The sequence below is a fragment of the Apium graveolens genome, chromosome 9, assembly GCF_009905375.1.
Source record: "Apium graveolens cultivar Ventura chromosome 9, ASM990537v1, whole genome shotgun sequence".
NCBI classification, from domain to species: Eukaryota; Viridiplantae; Streptophyta; class Magnoliopsida; order Apiales; family Apiaceae; genus Apium; species Apium graveolens.
Window position 1 is genome coordinate 273,059,406 of NC_133655.1, and position 22,502 is coordinate 273,081,907.

The 22,502-nt window shown below is 34.6% G+C and overlaps 2 protein-coding genes across 2 annotated transcripts; one reads left to right on the forward strand and one right to left on the reverse strand.

Moving 5' to 3' along the window:
* The first annotated feature begins 621 nt into the window (after positions 1-621).
* Positions 622-16,867, forward strand: LOC141684184 (kinesin-like protein KIN-UA). Its single transcript, XM_074489023.1, has 19 exons — positions 622-1,056; positions 3,273-3,373; positions 3,483-3,605; positions 4,209-4,394; positions 4,503-4,724; positions 4,832-4,988; positions 6,326-6,475; positions 7,306-7,394; positions 7,604-7,807; positions 8,206-8,307; positions 8,912-9,046; positions 9,145-9,276; positions 9,864-10,002; positions 10,102-10,194; positions 15,052-15,177; positions 15,309-15,434; positions 15,903-16,046; positions 16,256-16,384; positions 16,468-16,867. Exons 1-19 carry the CDS (start codon positions 879-881, stop codon positions 16,629-16,631), a joined length of 2,700 nt encoding a protein of 899 aa, XP_074345124.1. The 5' UTR covers positions 622-878; the 3' UTR covers positions 16,632-16,867.
* A 1,790-nt stretch (positions 16,868-18,657) lies between these two features.
* LOC141686599 (AT-hook motif nuclear-localized protein 24-like) lies at positions 18,658-19,826 on the reverse strand. Its single transcript, XM_074491623.1, has one exon. The coding sequence runs from the start codon at positions 19,664-19,666 to the stop codon at positions 18,824-18,826; it is 843 nt and encodes a 280-aa protein (XP_074347724.1). The 5' UTR covers positions 19,667-19,826; the 3' UTR covers positions 18,658-18,823.
* Between the last annotated feature and the right edge of the window lie 2,676 nt (positions 19,827-22,502).

The window sequence follows — 22,502 nt, forward strand, 5'->3', positions numbered from 1 at the left end:
CACGAAAATTATAATTCGACAATTTAAAGCAATTAGAATTTTTCTTTTCATTGTTATCATGTTCCATAATTTAGCTTTCTATCATATTTATTATTCTCGTCACAAAAATTATAATTCCACAATTATTTTATATATTACCGGAATTTAATTTTTGTAGAATAACTTATAACTTAATACTACGTAATATTTACTCTGGAATAAATTTTGAAAATTAGCAATAATCAAATTCATGTAAAATAATAAAAAATAAAACTTAATATAATAGAAAAATAAAGTTCAATTTACAACGTGCTGTATTTAGAATGCAAGGATGAAAACTTCTATTTACCATTTTCACTATTATTGACAAAAAATAAAATACTATGAATATTCACGTATATATAGTACATTAAAAGTTGGTATTTTTCCAAAAATATCAATGTTATAGAAAATAATTTCAGAAATACGATCTACAATATTTATAAAAATGTATAAAACTTCAAATAATCTTATCTCCGATATTTGTATAAAATTTCAAATAACCTTTATACGTATCCTTGTATATAAAAATAACCCTCTTTTTATAAATAAAATATTTTTGATAAATTCCTTAAAAGGTCTGTATGTACAACTTTCTCTCTCTAAGAGGAAAGACAGAACACAAAACAAACTACCGAAGTTTCAGAAACTAGTCCATCCACGACTGTAACCACACCCCCACTTCTCATCATTACATACATTTTTATTGTATCTATAATTATTACACAACTAAACTTTCCTCAAAACACAACCTCCCCTCCAATTCAATTCAACTAAAAAACAAATGTTTGTCAGTTTTTGAGCTTCTTCATCATTATTATAATTATTATTATTATCTTCTTCTTGGTGATGTGTTAAAAATGGCAAACACCGCAACTAATTACAGGAGTAATGGCTCTAGAACCTCACTCAATTCTAAGTCTTCATCATCTTCTTCACTCAAATCTAAAGTCTCAACTCCCAATTCTGCGTCTTCTGCTCCTCCCAGACGTAGCAGCACTGGCTCTTCTGTTAATTCTCTCAAGTATGATCCTGGAGGTACTTGTCATCTCTCTCCCTCCCTCCCTCCCTCCCTCTCTCTCTCTCTCTCTCTCTCTCTCTCTCTCTCCCTCCTTCTCTCCCTCTCTCTCTCCGTCTCCCCCCTCTCTCTCCCTCTCTCTCTCTCTCGCTCTCTCTCCCCCTGTGTGTGTTTAGTTTATACAGATAGAAGTTACATTAACCTGAATTTTAGTTAATTTTAGTTATGTTGAGTGGTTGCTAGGTTGCGTAAATGTGTGCAAGTGGACCTTTGAAAGTTACTTAATTAATGTTAAATATGTACTGTATTGGCTACTTGTTTGTACTTTGATGATGGAAGTTGTTGAATTATATGTGTAATGTTTGTGGATCAAACTTATTTTTGTTTGCATTAAAAAATTTTGTTTATAAGTGGACTTGAGGTGATACATGATGCAGAATGCAGGTTTAATTTAATGTTATGTGTAAATTAGGTTTATGTTTGTTTTTTGATCTTAAAATAGAATACAGTCATAAGAAAACTGAAGAAGAATTAGCGTGCTGTCCTTAAAAGAATGTGATTTTTGGTGCTGAGTTGCAGTGTTAGGTTTTAGACTGTATCTGAGTTCGTCTAACAAGACTTGTCACTTTGATAAGTGCCTTCTTTTGCTTTAGAGGAGCATGATTTTTATACTATTTTGTGAGAAGGGTTGTCAGCCATTAAACAAAGACTGAATTAATGGAAGGGGATCACTAAAATGAACAAACAAAAGAAGAACCCCTTCAGCAAAATCAGTTAACACAGGATAAATAAGTAGCAAATGAACAAAGTAATACATCAATTAACAACAATATTACCATCATCAAGATCAACACCTTCATCAAATGCAGGCGTAGTTGGGTCTGATGACTGATCCCCCTTCCCAATTCAGCTGGCACCACTTTGCCTAATGTATGACATTAGGTTACCCTAGAACATCACTTTAGCACCATGAATCATTTTCTTGCCTATTCAGGCGTTCTAAAGCAGACTGTGTATTCTAAAACATAATTCAATGATCTTTTTCATCATGTTTTTTCCTAAGGTTTTCCAATATTAACACGTTCTCCCAAACTTTTCTCTCCGGGACTGTAAATCTGGATATGGTAAATAAAAATTATAAATTTCTCCATCAGTTTAAAGTGTTAGATTTAAATGTATGAAATGTGGGTGTAATATATCAATTTGGTTTTGATCTTGCAAAAGTGGTATTGTTGATGGTGTATTGGTATTGTAAAATATCAATTTCTTTTGGTTTTAATTAATGCTAAATGGGTTAATGCAAGGGAGTGAGGGACAAATCATTACTTTTTGTTCACCTGTAAGAACAGACAATTGTTCTTGAAAACTGCATCGGATACTTGATGGTCTAGAGTACTTGGGACAAACTGATTGATTTATTTGGTTTATGACATAAAGAGATTTAACTGCAGAAAACACTTTGTATAAGTTTGTATTGCAGATCATATTGGTGTTGTGGCAATGTAGTTATCTACTGGGCCTTCTGGCTTAAAACATATGCATAATCCACCAACTTATTGTCTTTAGCATGGCTTCCCCGTACTGAACTTGCAGCATTGTTGGGGTTTGATTATATTTGTATGGAATACAAGCACCCTTGCTCATCATCGCAAAGACTATCATATTCAAAGTGGATTTTTAAATAATATCAGCAAACTATGTGATTATCTTTACACTTTATAATAGAAAAATAAAAATGTCAGCTTTGTCATGTGGTGCCAATTAATATATATATCCTGGCACTGACTGCAAGTCAGGACATGACTTGGCAATGTAAATCTTTCTGTGTTAGGATAACACATGGCCTGAAAGGTTTGTGCTAAATGACCAACGATGTGTATCTCATGCTCTAATTTATGTCTGTATTATCTTTTCTTTTATTGTTAATTTATAATAAATTCAGGTCTTTTAAGGGAGAATGTAAGTTTTTTTTATTAGCTAAACTATTTAGGGAGAGGCTGCATTAATGCAGGTCCTCTCCGCAGAAATTAATGCACACCTTGTAAAAAATGCTACATTTGTTGTTATATATTGTTAATATATAATTTCCTAGCTTTTCTTCTGCAGTAAATAGCAGCCATTTTTTAATTTTATTACTTGACAAATTATACTTCTTTTCTTTGATACCTGAAGAATGCATATTATCCTTTTCAAGGCAAAATCATTAAAAATTAATTTATACTTTCTATTGACGTAGTTCCTGGGAGAGTTCGGGTGGCTGTAAGATTACGACCTCGAAATGCAGAGGAGTTAGCGTCTGATGCTGATTTTGCTGATTGTGTGGAGTTGCAGCCAGAGGTACTCATGATACTAAATACATCTGCCTTCTGTATGCTTATTTGATTGATTGAAATACTTCTAGATGGTCAGATCTAATAAAGTGTATGGGTGTTTTTGGTTGATTCAGCTCAAGAGATTAAAACTCAGAAAAAACAACTGGGATTCAGATACCTATGAGTTTGATGAAGTGCTTACGGAATTTTCATCACAAAAGCGTGTTTATGAAGTTGTTGCAAAGCCTGTAGTGGAGGTACTTCTGAAGCAAAGTCTTCCATGCCTGCCATCGAATTCTCTGGAGTTTGTGCATTAGTAATTGATTTTTTCCAGAATCACTTATTTTAGTATTATGAATAAAACGAACTGTTTGTGCTCATTCTATATCCCCTTAAACACCCACTGACCCGCTTACATGATAAATACTTGGCTTCCGTTTCTGGAGTTTGTGCATTAGTAATTGATTTTTTCCAGAATCACTTATTTTAGTATTATCAATAAAACGAACTGTTTGTGCTCATTCTATATCCCCTTAAACACCCACTGACCCGCTTACACGATAAGTACTTGGCTTCCGTTTCTGGCTTCTTAAGCAGTCATCAAAGTGGACAAACTTCAAAAGAATTTATTCATCATAATTGATTTCTTTTTCACGTATCAATGTCTCCCTACAAAGTTCAAGTGTTATACTTGTCAGTAATTTTGGTATAATTTATGATGAAGCTCGTTTTTCATTTAGTAAACTTTGGTATCTCATTGTAAACTTTTTGCTCTTGATATTTGATGCAGGGTTTTGTTCCTCGTTTGTTTACTCATTTAGTAGTTGACTGTTTACTTGGTGTTTCATATTCGTTTGCAGAGTGTTATGGACGGTTACAATGGAACAGTAATGGCCTATGGACAAACTGGTACTGGAAAAACTTACACGCTTGGACGACTGGGAGATGAAGATACTGCTGCTCGTGGAATAATGGTGCGTGCATTAGAGGATATTTTATCGGAAATATTCCCAGAGACAGATTCTGTCTGCGTCTCCTATTTGCAGGTACGCATCATGGCCGTGTTTACCTTAATTGAACTAATTTTGAGCCAACTTGAGATGGATTTTAAAGCCATTCTCAACTTCCTGAAGATATATTTGTATACTGTCCAGCTATATATGGAGACTATACAGGACCTCCTTGATCCGTCTAATGACAACATCTCCATTATGGAAGATCCAAAAACAGGAGACATATCATTACCTGGGGCTACTCATGTAGAAATTAGAGATCAAGAGAGTTTTCTCGAATTACTACGATTAGGTGAAGCTCATCGCTTTGCAGCTAACACAAAGTTGAATACAGAATCTTCTCGCAGTCATGCTATTCTGATGGTAATACTTTCTGCCTTTTGGTGATCTCAATGAAGTAAAAACCATACAGGAATAATTAGTTTCTGTTCAAAGTTATTAGGTAGACCTCAATAATTTTTTCCATGTAGGTACAAGTTAAGAGGTCAATAAAGGGAAGAGATGCTATTATTTCAAATGAAAATGGTGACAAATCCCACATGCATCGAACATTAAAACCTGGCATTGTTCGGAAAGGCAAACTTGTTGTTGTTGATCTAGCTGGTTCGGAGCGAATTGACAAGTCAGGTATCTGTTGGAAGTTAGTAGATAAATGATAATTGATATGCCTTGTTTTCTTTTTGTTGGCAGTTTCACATAAGATACTTAGGAGCACCTTAATGTTAGAAACTTAGAATTACTTTGTGGAACATAAATTTTTTATAAAACAAATAATATTGTATTCATTATTTTCATTTTTTAAACATTTTATAAGAGTGAAAAACAAATTATGTTATGGGAAAACAATTTATTCTCTGACAAATATTATGCAACTCGGGAAAAAAAATTGTGTACTAACCACAGAAATTAACCATATTTTATAATTTACAAAAACTATGTCCTGTGTGCAGCAAAACCAAGAACGAATAAATGGAGCTGTTGATTAAACTATAAACACACATCTAACACCAGGAATGAATATATATGTTTATATATGCATCCTTGAAAAATGCTAGTGCTTTCAATTTTCTTTTAGCAATAGATGTCCAAAGTTTATGTTGCATGAAAAAAGCTTTCTTGATTTAAAAGGGTCTAGTTACTGGCTACAGAACAATTACCTAAATTAGTAAATTAGTTCTGGGATACATGACATATATGCTAGGAAGCACGGACACTCTTCATTTTGGCTGTCGTATGCGAGTCCGACTCTCTGGATTCTCCGACTCGGCCTCGACTCGCCTGAATGCGTATCGGACTCTCCACGTGGCGAGTCTTCACGAAAACAGTGCTGGACTTGCCACCGACTCGGGGGCGACACGCCTCAGACTAGACCCAACTAGAAAAAAACCATCCCAACTAGAAAAAACCCAGCCCTCCACTATATAAACTTTATCACAGGTGGAGGTGGAGGAAAGGGTTCTAGCAGTTGCAAACTTGTATCTCGGCAAACCAGAGATGGAGTCTGTTCATTTTAAACAAGCTCAACATATTGTTGACCGAGTTTTTATTAGTTTTCCACTTATTTTGAAGAATTGAAGTTCATTACTTGTTATTAACTTGTGATTTATGAATGAAAATGTGAAGTATTTCACCTTAACCAATCTTATCATGGATATAGATATATATAAATATTTATTTTACTATTTTATTTGCCGAGTCCTGTATCCAGGACTCTTCGATGATTGGTGAATCCCCGTGTCCCGTGTCCCGTGTCCAAGTCCGTGCTTCCTAGCATATATGATATATGTGAAGTCTGTTGCAATTGATAGCTGTTTTTACAGTTGATAGATTACAAAGCAAAGGTGTTTGTTTTTTTCCTTAAAAACAATTAATGTAATGTTTTTTTTTTTGGTTGCAACACACCGCGAAAAGGGTTTTTTTAGTCCTGGAACATATGTAAGAAATATCTGTATGCGATTTTGTAGGCAGTGAGGGGCACACATTGGAGGAGGCTAAGTCTATTAATCTCTCTCTTAGTGCACTAGGAAAGTGCATCAATGCATTGGCGGAGAATAGCTCTCATGTTCCAGTCCGTGATTCAAAACTTACAAGACTGCTTCGAGATTCATTTGGCGGTACAAAATATTTCAATATATGCTACTCTTACGTTCCTACGAAGATGGATATCATATACATACCTATAAGCACAAACTCTTAAAGTTTTGGCACTATGTTAATTAGTATTGCTTATAAAGTGCATAATCTAATCATAGTCGCGCGTCTTGTTTTTCCCATTTAGTTTAGTATCATCTCTAAGAGCAAGTCCCAATGCAATGCTATAAGTAATGCTATTTCTATAATTTGAAATCAAATGTCAAAAATTTCAATTCCAAAGAAGTTTTATACTTGGATGCAAATATGCATATATGCATCCTTGGTTCTAAATTTGAAACCAATGATGCATTTATGCATCTAGCCACATCATCATACCACTACAAATGAGATGCATGTTGTTGTAGTTTAAATGAAACTTAGGGCAAAGTGACAAAATTTAAGCAAATAAGAAAATATTTGGTTTCAAAATGCATCTAGCATTGGAGTTGAAGTTTTGTTTTAGCGCCAAAAGACACTTTTTGATGCCAAATTATAACAATAACTATAGCTATTTTGCATCTTGCATTAGACTTGCTCTAAATAAGAGCATATTACTAGTAGTGGTGAATCTCTCAATAACGTACTGGCTGACAAGGGACCACGATTTCTACTCAACTAAATCTCCCAAGATCTTGTATTACTAGTTCTATCTTCCAGATCTTCCTAGTAGGAACTAGGAATAATTTTTTTTAGCACTCTGCTTTCCGTTTTGCATCATTGATGGTGTGTATTACAATTTACATGTTCATTAACCTCCAATCTATTTGAGGAACAAGGAATGCAATTTATGAACCTTCATTAATTTTTACAGGCACAGCAAGAACTTCACTAGTTGTTACCATTGGTCCATCTCCACGTCATCGAGCAGAGACCTCAAGTACAATTTCTTTCGGACAGAGGGTAATTTTCAAGATTCCTTTATACCGATGTTCGCTACTTTTGCTCATGCGACCCACTGCGCTTTTTTTCTCTTGCAGTGCTCTCGATTTGTTTTAAAAAGTGAAAATTTTCGTGTAGCTTAACTTAAGAATACTTTAACACGGTTATGAGTAATATTTTTGTCCTACATCTTGGGTCACTATGAGCTAGCTAACTTTTGTGTTTTATAGGCTATGAAGGTGGAGAATATGTTGAAAATTAAAGAAGAGTTTGATTACAAGAGTTTGTCCAGAAGGCTTGATATACAACTGGAAACGCTTGTTGCAGAGCATGAGAGAAGACAAAAAGCATTTCAGGATGAAGTTGCTAGAATATCTGTTGAAGCACAGAAACGTATTGATGAGGCTGAAACAAACTTTGCTGATGCGCTGGAGGTATTATAGGCATCCATAATCATCAGTTGAATAATCTTAAAAATGCCGTATTTTGTTGATGCATTGTAGGTTCTACAGGGATCCATAATATTCAATAGCATAATGCCATAATCTTAGTAATGCCATTGTCGTCAATTGAATGATACTCATAGTTTGCAAAGTAATTTTATCATTTATTTAATCTCGAAGTTGATCCCCACTTGATATCACAATCTGAAGATCAGAATAAACATCTTTTCACGGGTTCTTCAAGTTTGGGTTTTGTGATTGGGTCACAGTGAACTTATCGTAGTTATATGCAGAATATAGTAATTTCATTTTTCTGCCTGTTATCTTTATTTAAGTACAATTACTTGTGGACTAGCTTCTGAGTAATATATATACTGTTCTTTGTTTAGAAGGAGAGACTGAAATATCAAAATGACTATGTGGAGTCGATTCAAAAGCTTAAAGATCAATGGGTTATGCATCAAGAAAATAACGGCAATGAAAGAGGGAAGGTAGTAATCTCGATAATTATTGGTACTGCTAAGATTGTCTTCTATCTTCTGTTGTTATTATAAATTTCCAAAGTGCATTATGTTGTTCCAACTACCGTTCTATAGATCCAAGATCGAACTTTTTAATAATGCTCGACTGCTATACGGTCCTTGTATAGATATGATATATTTACTTGCTTTAGCCACTTAAAACAAGTGCCTACTCTGCTATCTTCTAGATTTTGAGTTCAACACCAGCCAATTATGAAAACAAGGTATTGCTGCATACATCAGGATTCAGGACCTTTTGTAAAATCGACTAATTCTGGAGGCTTATGCACTAAGTGCGACCATAAGTATCTGCGAATGAACCGCCAAATTTTTTATCACTAGAATTATGCATCAAATAGTCACTTGCATAACAATATTTTAGCTCACCTCTTCACGCAATTTACGTGTGTGTCATGACATGCTTTCTGCAATCTGTCAACTTTTGGCCTGTGCCAAATGAGGTCTTTATTCTGCCATAACTTACCTCGTCATTATATTATTGATGTTAATAGCATTAGTTAGCTGGCTTTTAGCATCCCTGCTTGTAGATTTTAACCAGCTCACTGGCACACAGGCTTCTGTTATTTCTGCTTCTGAACAAGTTACCGAGGTTAAATTGTTGCTTGAGAAAGAGGCTTCTCTACGCAAGCATGCAGAAGAGGAACTTAGTAATCTTAGATATCAACTAATGCAACGGGAACGATCGGAGGTAGGAATATACATCATATATATGTTTCATTTTGTAATTTTCTATGTCTACTTTGTACTGTCACTGCACTACTGATGGCATTTGTACTGGTGTGCTAGGAAGCTGGAAGTTTGGAGATACTAAAGCTTCGAAAGACGTTGGAAGCTGAGACGCGGAAGAAAGAGAAACTTGAAGAAGAAATAGCAATACTGCAGAGTCAACTATTGCAGTTAAGTTTTGAAGCAGATAAGGTATGTAGACCTTGCAATCTATCCGACCAAGTTACAACTATACATGTTTACCGTTAGCAATTGACAAATATGTGTCTGGTGACGTCATAGTATTATGTATTCTAGGAAGTGAATCTCCTCTGCCCGTTCACCCCCCATCTCCTCCTTTCTCTGTTTATTTCCGGAAAGCTGAACACTTGTGTAAGAATTACTGACTAAAGGAATTTGAGTAAATTCACCATTGCAAGTTCTAAGCTCACTGAAAGCACACATATATATAACTTCTTTTGCATAGATAAACTATACATAACTTAATGCAGAAGTAATTTTTACTTCAAAAGGGCTTAAATGGGAAGGGGATCTCTAATTAACCTAGCTCGGCATATAAGAGATTTTTGTGTCATTAAGGCATTTAAGCTATACTGCTATAGTCTCCTAGGAGAAAATATATTAGGAAAATAACAAGATATATTAACGAATATCATTACAGTGGCTACTATTTAGCTTGTGAAATGCATGTGTACAACTTTCCTGCTACTAATTTCTTGTGAAATATGTATGTGTTCTGTAAATCAAGCTGATGAGCTGAGCCCTTGTGATCCTTGTAGACTAGAAAAGAACTAGACCAAAACGGGGATGTAAAAGTTCCAAATGGTACCGATTCCCCTGTATCTCAAGTTAGGAATCAGCAGCTGCATGATTCAGGACATGGGGAGAAAGCTTCGGTAGCAAAACTCTTTGAACAAGGTAATGACCAGTTCATATATGATCTTTAGCAGTTGCTTTGATTTCACGGAATTCTGAATCACAAGCTTTCGCCATTTTAATGATGCACTATTTCAACAGTTGGACTACAAAAGATATTGTCTTTACTTGAGGCTGAAGACCCTGATGTGCGTATTCATGCTGTAAAAGTCGTCGCCAATCTGGCAGCTGAAGGTACATTTTTGTTTATCTCTCGAGTTGTTTTTATTCTTAATTCTAATCTCCGTGCCTATGCCTTTAGCGGAGACAAACGGTCTTACACATGTAAAATCTATTGCTTAATACTCCGTTCATTTCAAAATACTCTACCCAAATGATATTGGACGAATAACATATATGCTATCAGTGTGTACAAGCAATGTTTTAAAAGCTATAATTTATAGCTTTCACATATCAAAATATTATGTGAATTAGGAGAATGTTGAAGTCAAGATGCTAAAAAATCGTCTAGTCAACTTATGTTGGATTAAATGCACCTTGATATACTGTTATGTATACAGCTCAATCAAAGTTATGATTTTCTTGCTTGTTATAGATACCTGTAATTATTCTGTTCACTATCGTTTCATAGTCACCAACTCCTGCATAATCTAGGTGTTCAAATAAATCACAGTGCTCGAATGTAATTTGATTTTCTTAAGGACAGACTGGCATTTATGATCAAACTTTCCACAGTGACACCCATGCGCACACAAAGCTTTGATGGAGAAACTAAACAATTGATTATAAAAAGACAATCTAGTATTAACCCCGATGCATATGACCGTCTTAACATATTCTTTAAAAGTACTAAAACTGACCATCATATGCTGCTTCAGGCTTTTTTTATGGGACTTAAAAGTAGATGTGCTAGTTTGCTCTTCTGTTTTAGTTACATGTCGTTCTTTCTTCTTTAATTATTGTTCCAGTGTAAATTATGAAAAATCTGTAACTAATATAACATATTTTCTATCCATATATGTATATATATTTCTATCCTAAGGTGTTGGTAGTGCTTAATTGGATCATATACAGTTATGACTTCCAGATTCGGAAGCCCTTTTTTGGTATTAATGTAACAGCCCGCACTTCCGGACTATTTATTCTAAATCGAAAACTAATACAAAATACAATTTACTAATCAAAAATTCTATTACAAATATTATTAATACAAAAGCGCAGCTAACGGAAGCGGTCCAAAAGTCAATATACTTCAATTCTAAGTCCTCGAACTCCAATGCTATCCAACACGAATCTTAGACGAAACCTGAAATTGTAAAAGAATGAGCGGCGAAGCCCAGCAAGAAACCAATCGATCCAACTAGTAGGCCAAGCAACACACTCACACACATATAACAAAATACGATAAGCTATACGATATACAAAACACACACTTTCAATAAAATTTCATATTCTTATTCTTAGATACACACAATACACATAACACATAAACAACAATAATTTTAAATCCATAATCCATGCCACGACCAATACAACCCGGTGATAACGGTCCTAAATTTTCAGAAAACTGTCACTACAATCCGGTGACTGCGGTCCTAAGTTCTTATTCGATATTTTCACATATCATGACATAAATCAGAGATCTCAAATTATCGTCTAGACATCACATATATATATATCGATACATATTTTATATCACATAATACTATCAAATATATAATCACTCAGTCCAAGTTTTGATAATCAAATATACACGTATCACACAATTTTGAAAATCTAGCAAGACCGATCGAAAACTTATCTCAAATACTGGTCAGATCTGAAATTAGCATTTTTGACCCTCTAAACGATGTTTTATGGAAAAACACGAATCAAGAAAGTTGTAGAGAACGAAAAGTCCTTTCTGAAAAGTCCAGAATCAATAAATTCCGACTTACGATGAATTTTCTACGAATTTTACAAAACTGCTGATTTATGCTGAGAAGAGCCCTACGAATTTTGATATTAAAAACGAGAAAGACGAATAGGATGTATTTATAGCGATACAAAACCCTACGTCTTAACCTACAAGTTATCCATATTAGAATCAAATCCAAGTTTTAGGCCCATTGATCTAATTAAATTTTAAATCCCAGTCCTTATCTAAATTTAATACTTTTTTTTATATTATTCTATTATTAATCAAATTCTAAAAATTACGGGATATTACATACTACCCTCCTTAAAAAGAATTTGGTCCCCAAATTCGCAACAATCCTAAAGTTCGTGACACATCTACCTCTTGATCTACCAAAGGTCAAACTATGGTCCACAAGATCGAATCCTAGGGAATGTACTAGTCCCATACCTAACACATTCCGAAAGGACAGCCTGCTCTGATACCAACTGTAACAGCCCGCACTTCCGGACTATTAATTCTAAATCAAAAACTAATATAAAATACAATTTACTAATCCAAAATTCTATTACAAATATTAATAATACAAAAGCGCAGCTAACGGAAGCTGTCCAAAAGTCAATATACTTCAATTCTAAGTCCTCGAACTCCAATGCTATCCAACACGAATCTTAGACGAAACCTGAAATTGTAAAAGAATGAGCGGTGAAGCCCAGCAAGAAACCAATCGATCCAACTAGTAGGCCAAGCAACACACTCACACACATATAACAAAATACGATAAGCTATACGATATACAAAACACACACTTTCAATAAAATTTCATATTCTTATTTTTAGATACACACAATACACATAACACATAAACAACAATAATTTTAAATCCATAATCCATGCCACGACCAATACAACCCGGTGATAACGGTCCTAAATTTTCAAAAAACTGTCACTACAATCCGGTGACTGCGGTCCTAAGTTCTTATTCGATATTTTCACATATCATGACATAAATCAGAGATCTCAAATTATCGTCTAGACATCACATATATATATCGATACATATTTTATATCACATAATACTATCAAATATATAATCACTCGGTCCAAGTTTTGATAATCAAATATACACGTATCACACAATTTTGAAAATCTAGCAAGACCGATCGAAAACTTACCTCAAATACTGGTCAGATCTGAAATTAGCATTTTTGACCCTCTAAACGATGTTTTATGGAAAAACACGAATCAAGAAAGTTGTAGAGAACGAAAAGTCCTTTCTGAAAAGTCCAGAATCAATAAATTCCGACTTACGATGAATTTTCTACGAATTTTACAAAACTGCTGATTTATGCTGAGAAGAGCCCTACGAATTTTGATATTAAAAACGAGAAAGACGAATAGGATGTATTTATAGCGATACAAAACCCTACGTCTTAACCTACAAGTTATCCATATTAGAATCAAATCCAAGTTTTAGGCCCATTGATCTAATTAAATTTTAAATCCCAGTCCTTATCTAAATTTAATACTTTTTTTTATATTATTCTATTATTAATCAAATTCTAAAAATTACGGGATATTACATACTACCCTCCTTAAAAAGAATTTGGTCCCCAAATTCGCAACAATCCTAAAGTTCGTGACACATCTACCTCTTGATCTACCAAAGGTCAAACTATGGTCCACAAGATCGAATCCTAGGGAATGTACTAGTCCCATACCTAACACATTCCGAAAGGACAGCCTGCTCTGATACCAACTGTAACAGCCCGCACTTCCGGACTATTAATTCTAAATCAAAAACTAATATAAAATACAATTTACTAATCCAAAATTCTATTACAAATATTAATAATACAAAAGCGCAGCTAACGGAAGCTGTCCAAAAGTCAATATACTTCAATTCTAAGTCCTCGAACTCCAATGCTATCCAACACGAATCTTAGACGAAACCTGAAATTGTAAAAGAATGAGCGGCGAAGCCCAGCAAGAAACCAATCGATCCAACTAGTAGGCCAAGCAACACACTCACACACATATAACAAAATAGGATAAGTTATACGATATACAAAACACACACTTTAAATAAAATTCCATATTCTTATTTTATTCGATACACACAATACACATAACACATAAACAACAATAATTTTAAATCCATAATCCATACCACGACCACTACAACCTGGTGATAACGGTCCTAAATTTTGAGAAAAATGTCACTACAATCCGGTGACTGCGGTCCTAAGTTCTTATTCGATATTTTCACAAATAATGGCATAAATCAGAGATCTCAAATTATCGTCTAGAAATCACATATATACATCGATACATATTCTATATCACATAATACTATCAAATATATAATCACTCGGCCCAAGTTTTGATAATCAAATATACACATATCACACAATTTTGAAAATCTAGCAAGACCGATCGAAAACTTACCTCAAATACTGGTCAGATCTGAAATTAGCCTTTTTGACCCTCTAAACGATGTTTTATTGAAAAACACGAATCACGAAAGTTGTAGAGAACGAAAAGTGCTTTCCAGAATCAATAAATTCCGACTTAGGATGAATTTTCTACGAATTTTACAAGACTGCTGATTTATTCTGAGAAAAACCCTACGAATTTTGATATTAAAAACGAGAAAAACGAATAGGATGTATCTATAGTGATAAAAACCCTATGTCTTAACCTACAAGTTATCCATATTAGAATCAGATCCAAATTTTAGGCTCATTGATCTAATTCAATTTTAAATCCTACTCCTTATCTAATTTTAATACTTTTTTCTATTATTCTATTATTAATCGAATTCTAAAACTTACGGGATATTACAATTGAAGAGTATTATTAATTAGAAACTATCCTTTTGGGGCAATATTCAACTTTGTGTTTAAACTAAATTTATGAGAACGTTGAGGGTACCTTATTACGATGTCGAGTATTTCTAATACCTATTTAAGTTACCAACTCATCAACTTTAGGAGTGCTTAATAGGATCATATTTTGTTTATTACATATGTATGTACAATTTGGCTTCCCGAGTAGCCTTTAATGCAGAATCGAATTTACATTTAAGTGATATATATGTTAGTGGATGATTTTAATTCATTATGTGCCTCACTCTGTGCTTTTAGTTTACTGGTTCTTCTGTAACTAATATTTGCATTGCACTTCATATGCAGAAACAAACCAGGAAAAGATTGTAGAAGCGGGCGGTCTTGCTTCCTTGCTAATGCTTCTTAGTAACTCTGATGATGAGACCATTCATAGGGTTTCTGCTGGTGCAATTGCGAATCTTGCAATGAATGGTAATTTTTCTTGCCTTTTATTTACAGGGTGCATTCCTTTTGGAATATAATTCGTGCCAGTTTGAAATGAATTTCTTTTGCTCTTTAGTGTTGTGCTATCTAAATGTATAACCCTGTGAACATCCAAGCAGAAACCAATCAGGAGCTTATCATGGCTCAAGGTGGCATAGGCTTGCTATCTATAGCAGCAGAGAATGCTGAAGATCCTCAAACCCTTCGCATGATTGCCGGAGCCGTCGCAAATCTTTGTGGCAATGGTAAGCCTAGTTTATTTTTATTTATTATTCCAACCTTTGTCGGTCTTGCAAAAACAATCTCATTTTTTTTTCACTTACTGTTATTTGTTCTGTGATTCTTATAATGCATTATATATCCTAAAAGTGTACAGACTTGAAACCCTTACCTTGGTATAGGAAGATCACCTCTAATTTTGAGTGTTAATGGAAAAACTTCATTTACGTGCCACAGGCCAAATATATACTTGGTTAGGTACTGCTGCAGAAATCAGTAGGACTTGTGCTACACTAATATCTCAAAACTAAATTTGAATGTCCTATGGTCACTTAAGCATGCTCTTTCAGTGGGAGGTCCAACCGTTTTTACCTTTTTAGCATTAAATTATAATTGGCAAGTGATTGCACAAATACTAGCAGTTTTACCTTTGTTGTCTTGCTTGTAGCATTTCATTATCAGTGACAATGGTTGGAATGGAATGAAATTTACAGATAAACTGCAGACGAAGTTAAGAGATGAAGGTGGCATAAGAGCATTGCTTGGAATGGTAAGATGCAGACATCCTGACGTCCTTGCTCAAGTTGCTCGTGGAATTGCAAACTTTGCAAAATGCGAGTCTAGAGCATCTACTCAAGGTATAAGTTGCTTAAGCTTGTCGCATAGTAGTGAGTAACTGCAGAAACTAAATTCAGCTATTTATAATTATAATTAAAAACTATCACACAATAAAAATTAAACCAGAGTACATCTATATGTGAAGTAAAAAATTACCAAAGAATCATAAACTTGTAACTGCAGATAATTTATGAATATTGGATATTGTTGATGTGTCCTGATACTTTAGGGTCTAAAAATGGGAGATCTCTCCTTATCGAGGATGGCGCTCTCTCCTGGATTGTGCAGAATGCTAATAATGATGCTTCACCAATCAGGCGACATATTGAACTTGCATTGTGTCATTTAGCACAACATGGTATGTTGAAAATTCTTTGTGAACTTGAAACGTAACGATCAAAATTTCTGCCGCTTAAAATTTCTCATGGATCCACATTGCAGAGGTAAATGCAAAGGACATGGTTAATGGAGGTGCCTTGTGGGAGCTTGTTCGTGTTTCACGAGAATGCACACGAGAAGACATAAGAATTCTGGCACACCGAACACTAACTTCTAGCCCAACTTTTCAGGGAGAATTGAAGCGATTAAAAATAGGTTACAATTGAGAATGTTTTACAAGTAGACTAGAAGTTTGAATATATGTAGTTAAGTTTGTTGCATTGAATTCGTTAATATCACTGAACTTCTCGGCAAGGTGAGTAGTTTAGGAAGGTCATTTCACTCCAGCTTCAAGTTTTGTATATAGTGGGGGTGGCATTTGTTTCTTGTAGCACTTTTAATTTCTTGCTTATGTATACAATCACTGTTTAATATATAGTAATTCGTTGGAATTTTTGATTAACAGTTACATTTGCCAAACTTCTGTCACTTTTTTAACATAGTTTGCATATATCACACGAACTGAGCTTGGGACATGCAATTTGATCAACGTTACTATATATGTACGAATAGAAGAAGAGAAAAATACAGTTGATAACCTCGATGGTCTGATATTTCTATACGTTATTCAGCATATGTTAATTTCTCTGTTTTCTTTTATTGTCGTTTGACTTTCTTACATATAATTCTAAGTCCTTTATCACATGAATAAAATAATATTTTTTAAATTTTCTTTTTGTAAATTAAAATTTTAGTTATATATTTTTATTCACAAAAAGAAAAAATTAAAAATTATTATTTAAACTATGCGGTCAAAAAGTGTGTGCACAGAGGTCAAACGTCATATAATAAAAAATAGAGGGAGTACTAATGTTGGTTCCGAAAAAGCACGTTCCTAAAATGCACTACGAGACTAGGACCCAACATTAGTATTGCTCTCTGAATTTCAGGAGGAAGTCCAGGTCTCTCTGATTCATTGGAAATTGATATTTGATATCGTTGGTGAAAATTTATTGCCAGTCGACCGTCGTGTACGACACCGATAATAGTGCATGGATATAACTCCATTTTGTTCCAAAAACAGGTTATACCAGTATGGGCTGAATATTAAAAGTACTGTTCCCCGGGCTATTGTCGGAAACTCGGAACCACTCGTATGCTTACGTACGTTACCGGCTGGTCAAGTGGTCAAACACATGCTGTTGCAAAAGACCTATTATTAACCACTAAAATGTGTGCTGCCCTAAGTAGCCTAGTACATACTATTGAGTATTAATAAACAAACATATGTTAAGATCAGGAAATATTTGAAGTTGGAGTGCTCCCATCCCCATTTATTTAATTTAAATATTTGTACTGATATTGATGAATGTTCTGTGAATATTAATCATATCGATTGAGTATTGACGAACAAACATATCTTAAGATTAGGTAATATTTGAAGTTCGAGTCCTCCCAATCTCCATTTATTTAATTTAAATATTGTATTAATCGGTACGAAAAGTATCGGGAGTATTGAACATTATAAGATTCGGTTAAAATCTTTCTCCGACACCTTAAAATTTTAGATGAATTGAAGTGAGAGTGTTGAACAGTATAAGATCCGTTTAAAGTCTTTCTCTGACACATTAAATTTTTAGATGAACCAATTAATTAACAAATATTGATCAGATAAATGAGATATATTATCGAAATAGCAATTCATGAATTCACTGCCAGGAAACATAAATTTTCCGACCAAACTAAACCAACCAATATGGAGCGGGTTACTAAAACCAACCCCTTTGTCAGGACAGTTAATTTAAACATACTATTTGTAAAAAAATGTTATCAAGCGATAGTTGGACAAACAATTTGAACTCATTTACCAGAAATCAACTGCAGAAGCATTTGGGTTAGCTGGATTGATGACCTTATAAGAGTTGCTACAATATTCAGCTGGTGCAATTACTAATTAATTATATAAGTTTGTTTTAAATTTATCAATCATTTTCAACAAATGGTGTACTATCTTAGTTATGTGATTATCAATATATATAGTTCTATATCTTGCATATCTTATGACATGCATTTTGTGTGCATATATTAAGTAGATTATCGACTGATCATCACATCTAACAAACTTATGAGTGTCATAAAGCTGAAGTTGCAAAAAGATTTACAGAGTTAATTAGTCACTTCAAATGCTAAAAGGTACACTCGAATGATTATCATCATCGTTCATCATCAAACTTAAAATCAATAACCCTAGCAGAAAGTTACTACTTAATTACTAATAATTAATTAACACACAAACCATAAATATTGCAAGAAACATGAGATTAATCAATAAAATCAAGAATTAAAACCTGATAAATCCTCAAAAGCCCCAAACTCTTCTTTTCTAAATTTGAAACCCTAAATGAGTTTCCTACCTCATTTAGTAAGGCGGCCTTCCTCCGGTGGCCCAGAAGGCCTCCGGAGGCAATTGAATGGAGTTCAATAGATTAGGAGCCATCCCGTGAAACATAGAAGGGTCTCCTAGTAACTGTTGTTGCTGCTGCGTGTTCTGCTGTCCCACCGGTGATTCATTTAATCCTCCACCTTGCATTGGAAGCGGCACGGCCTCTTCTTCCTCTAATGGTAACCTCTCGTAAGCTGCGTTACTAAATGATGCCGCCATTATAACTACCGGTCCAGATGCTAAAAGTATCCCCACCACAGCTCCGCCTACCACCTGTCCTTGTCCTCCGGCTAAGTATATTGTCAGACCAGTAGCTGCTGGCGGTGCTGGAGGCGGCAGAAATGATCCCGAAAGCGATAAAATCTCGAATCTTCCATGAAGTGTCAAAACAGCCCCTGGTGACGTGGGCTGACGGAGAGTGACGTTGTTGATACTTCCAGTGCCACTCATAATGCAAACGCCTCTCTGACGACAGCGTGCGAAAGTAGCAACACTGTCCATGATGTCACATCCGTCAGCGATTTCCATGACGTGTGTTCGGAGTGCGTTAGCACTGTCTCGGGTAATGATGATGGGAGGCTTAGGCTTGTTTTTGGATCCAGCTGGTCGGCCTCGGGGTTTTCTTGAGTTTTCGGATCCTCCATCTCTATCATCACTATTGTTATTGTCATCGCGTTCACGTTTAAGGCCACTAGAGCCACTTTGTTCGTCTTCAGAGTTTTGATGAAGTTGTTGCTGGAATTGGTGTTGTTGGAGATTGAAGTCTCTCGTGTGGAATGAAGAAGGAAGAGAATTATGACCCGCATTTCCGGGATCCATATCTGTTGCTTATATTTCTTAAACCCTAAATTCAAGAAAGAGAGATCAAGGATTGAAAAAGGGCTAAATATTGTAGGGTTTGGTTTGAGGAAAATAAGGTAAAAGGAGAAAGGACAGTGGGAAGGAAGAAAAGTAGCTAGATTTGATAGAGGGTGTTGTATATGTGTGTATTTATTCTCTTGCTAGATGCTATGGTGGATCAGATAATGAGTTATAAAGAACATAGGATTTGTTCAATTATTAGCTAATGAATTATAGGTTTGGTGGAGGGTATTAAGATTTATTTAGTTAATGATGAACTGGATTAAGAAAAGAGTGGACTTTTATGTGTCATCCACCACATCAGTAATAATAGTATGGCCGTAAGAGCCAGCTAAATGATGTTTAATTAAGGTTCAATTTAATTAAGGAGGAAAAAGAATGTTTGGGTTTCACCCAGGCTTCAACAATTATTCTAGCTAGGGTTAGTATCAACATTTTGCATTAGGGTTAGATCTTTGGATTAGATTGAAACTTACTCTGTTCACTATGAATTCTTTGATCAAAAATCTGGATGTGCCTAGCCAATATTTTGTATATATATACCATTCTTTGTTATAAGTTGTCTAATACTCTCTTTTTCAGTGTCTGTGTCACACACGTACATATATGTACAATAAAAATGAAATATCTCTTACATATATATTGGAGGTTACATCAAGTCCCCTAGCTGCATGTCAGCTCTTTTATTCTTTTATTCTTAAATAAATATTTGAAAACGGAGCTACGTACATATAGTAGTCTTGTAGTGAACAGCCGTCACAAAGAAGGTTGACCGCAAGTTTTCAAGCGTTGGCTGTGTGCAATGTCTATGTGTTTGGTATATATTTCTCAACAATTAATCTTGGCATAGAAAAATATATATATTTAGTTACCAAATTTAGTAAAAGTCACTTGCAGGAATCTTGGATCAAAATTCGTGATCGGGAGTATTTAAGATTTTTTAATAAAATAACGATATTTGTAGAATATGATTGATAAACTAATAAGTTTTTTGATATTTTTATCTAATATTTTGCATAATATTTATAGCTTCCTGAAATAACAGTGTTCATAGAACTTAACTCAAGTTATGCATATAAGTATTCGAAACTAATCTGACGGAAGCAAAATTTCTTTAGCATTATCATTCTATCAACATTGCCCTTTTTAATATAAGATTAAAGGAATTAGAAGTTCTCATTCTCTCCCAAAACCCCTAAAAGTTTTCTCCCCATTCAGGGGGTGAACCTTCTGGTTGATGATAAGTCGCATTCTTTATTTTTTATTTTTTATTTTGTCAATTTTATTTACTTTTAAGTACATTGGTTCATTGATTTGTATGGTAGGAAACCGCAATCATGGTCACTTGTTCAAATATGTTTTGACAAAACGGTTATATATAATTCTCACACTTCAATAGATTGTTAGATCGTCTCAAATGCAGCGATATTAGCCAGAGTTTTAGCGGGAGTTTTACCCTAAATGCAGTAATATTAGCAGGAATTTTACCCTAACTGAATATCTGCTCAATGATCGTAGCTTTCACCAAGGAAATCATGATTTGTGTTTTTTCAATAAGTGTTTATTCAATTTTGATCATTATTATAGATGCCGTATGACTTTTGATTAATGGATTAGTTGTCTTTCAAAAAAGTCTTGAAAAGAATTAGAAAACTAAGAGAAAAACAACCGGTCCAAGAGGGAGGGATCTTTGTACAAAGTGCAGACTCTAAGAGTATGAGATGGCGTTTTATGTGAAATGTATGACGTAACTGGCCCGGCTGCTTTTAAAGCTATGAAAAATTAGTGAATGTATGTGAGAAACAGAGAAAGAGAAGTTAAGAATTTTAAATCTAAAGCTCCCTGTGTGCGAGTATACATACACATCATGTCCTCGAGGTTTAACCTATGAATGTCCACATGGTCGACATACGTCCCTTGGCCCCAAGTCTTCACGTCAATTCATTTACATATGATTTGTTCAACACTGATGATAATAATAATATACGTAGTTTTTGAAGTCATTTTTGCGCGAAAGCTACGCAAAACCTAGAATAAACGAATTTACGAGTAGACTTTTCAGTTAAAAATTGTATCCATTTCGATGGATAAATTTTTACGACTGAATATTGAACTCTATAATTAAAGTGCCCAGCATCAGATTCCTGAAAAGATGTAATGATTTCTATTTTTAGTAATTTATATATAGAACACTTAAATAATTTTATATAATAATGTATTTACATTATATGATAAATAACGATCTCGAATGCAAGTTTGAACATGGCTCAACTTTTGAACCTGAGTCCAATTCTAGTTTCGTTTAGCAAAATCTGGAGTTTCGTTCAGCGCATTCTCGAGTTCTAGGTAAATGAACATGAATTTGTGTTGAAGTCTGAGTCTAGCTAGGTATGGTAAAACGAGTTTGAGCAAGCGGCACCAATTACAGCCCTAAATTATATTAGTTTACCGTAAACTTGGTGAACAGGCGGGATCTTGTTGTAAACTTGGTGAATTAGCCAGTAACGTTCATAATTCATGCCAGGTTTAAAGATTGTTTTATTCAAAAATGGCTGGAAGATTTGCTGGCTGTGACCTAGCACACAAAGAGCCGGTTAAAAGTGACAGGAGTACTCCGGAAGTAATTTGCAGATGGTGGTGGGAAAGAGGTACAGGTTGTAAAAGTTTGTTGGGTAGCATAACCCAATGTACGTAGATAAGCATACAATGCGGGCTTTGACCAAACCCTTTCGAGTTTGATGCCAATGGAGAGAGACAGCGCGGAAGGTGCTGACACTCTTGAGACTTGATTTTT

Excerpts from the sequence above, each read along its gene's own strand:
- LOC141686599 (XM_074491623.1), bottom strand. The coding sequence starts at position 19,666 with ATGGATCCCGGAAATGCGGGTCATAATTCTCTTCCTTCTTCATTCCAC.
- LOC141684184 (XM_074489023.1), top strand. The coding sequence starts at position 879 with ATGGCAAACACCGCAACTAATTACAGGAGTAATGGCTCTAGAACCTCA. Across the intron at positions 7,808-8,205 it reads ACTTTGCTGATGCGCTGGAG|AAGGAGAGACTGAAATATCA; the intron begins GTATTATAGGCA and ends TTCTTTGTTTAG. Across the intron at positions 15,435-15,902 it reads CGCAAATCTTTGTGGCAATG|ATAAACTGCAGACGAAGTTA; the intron begins GTAAGCCTAGTT and ends TGAAATTTACAG.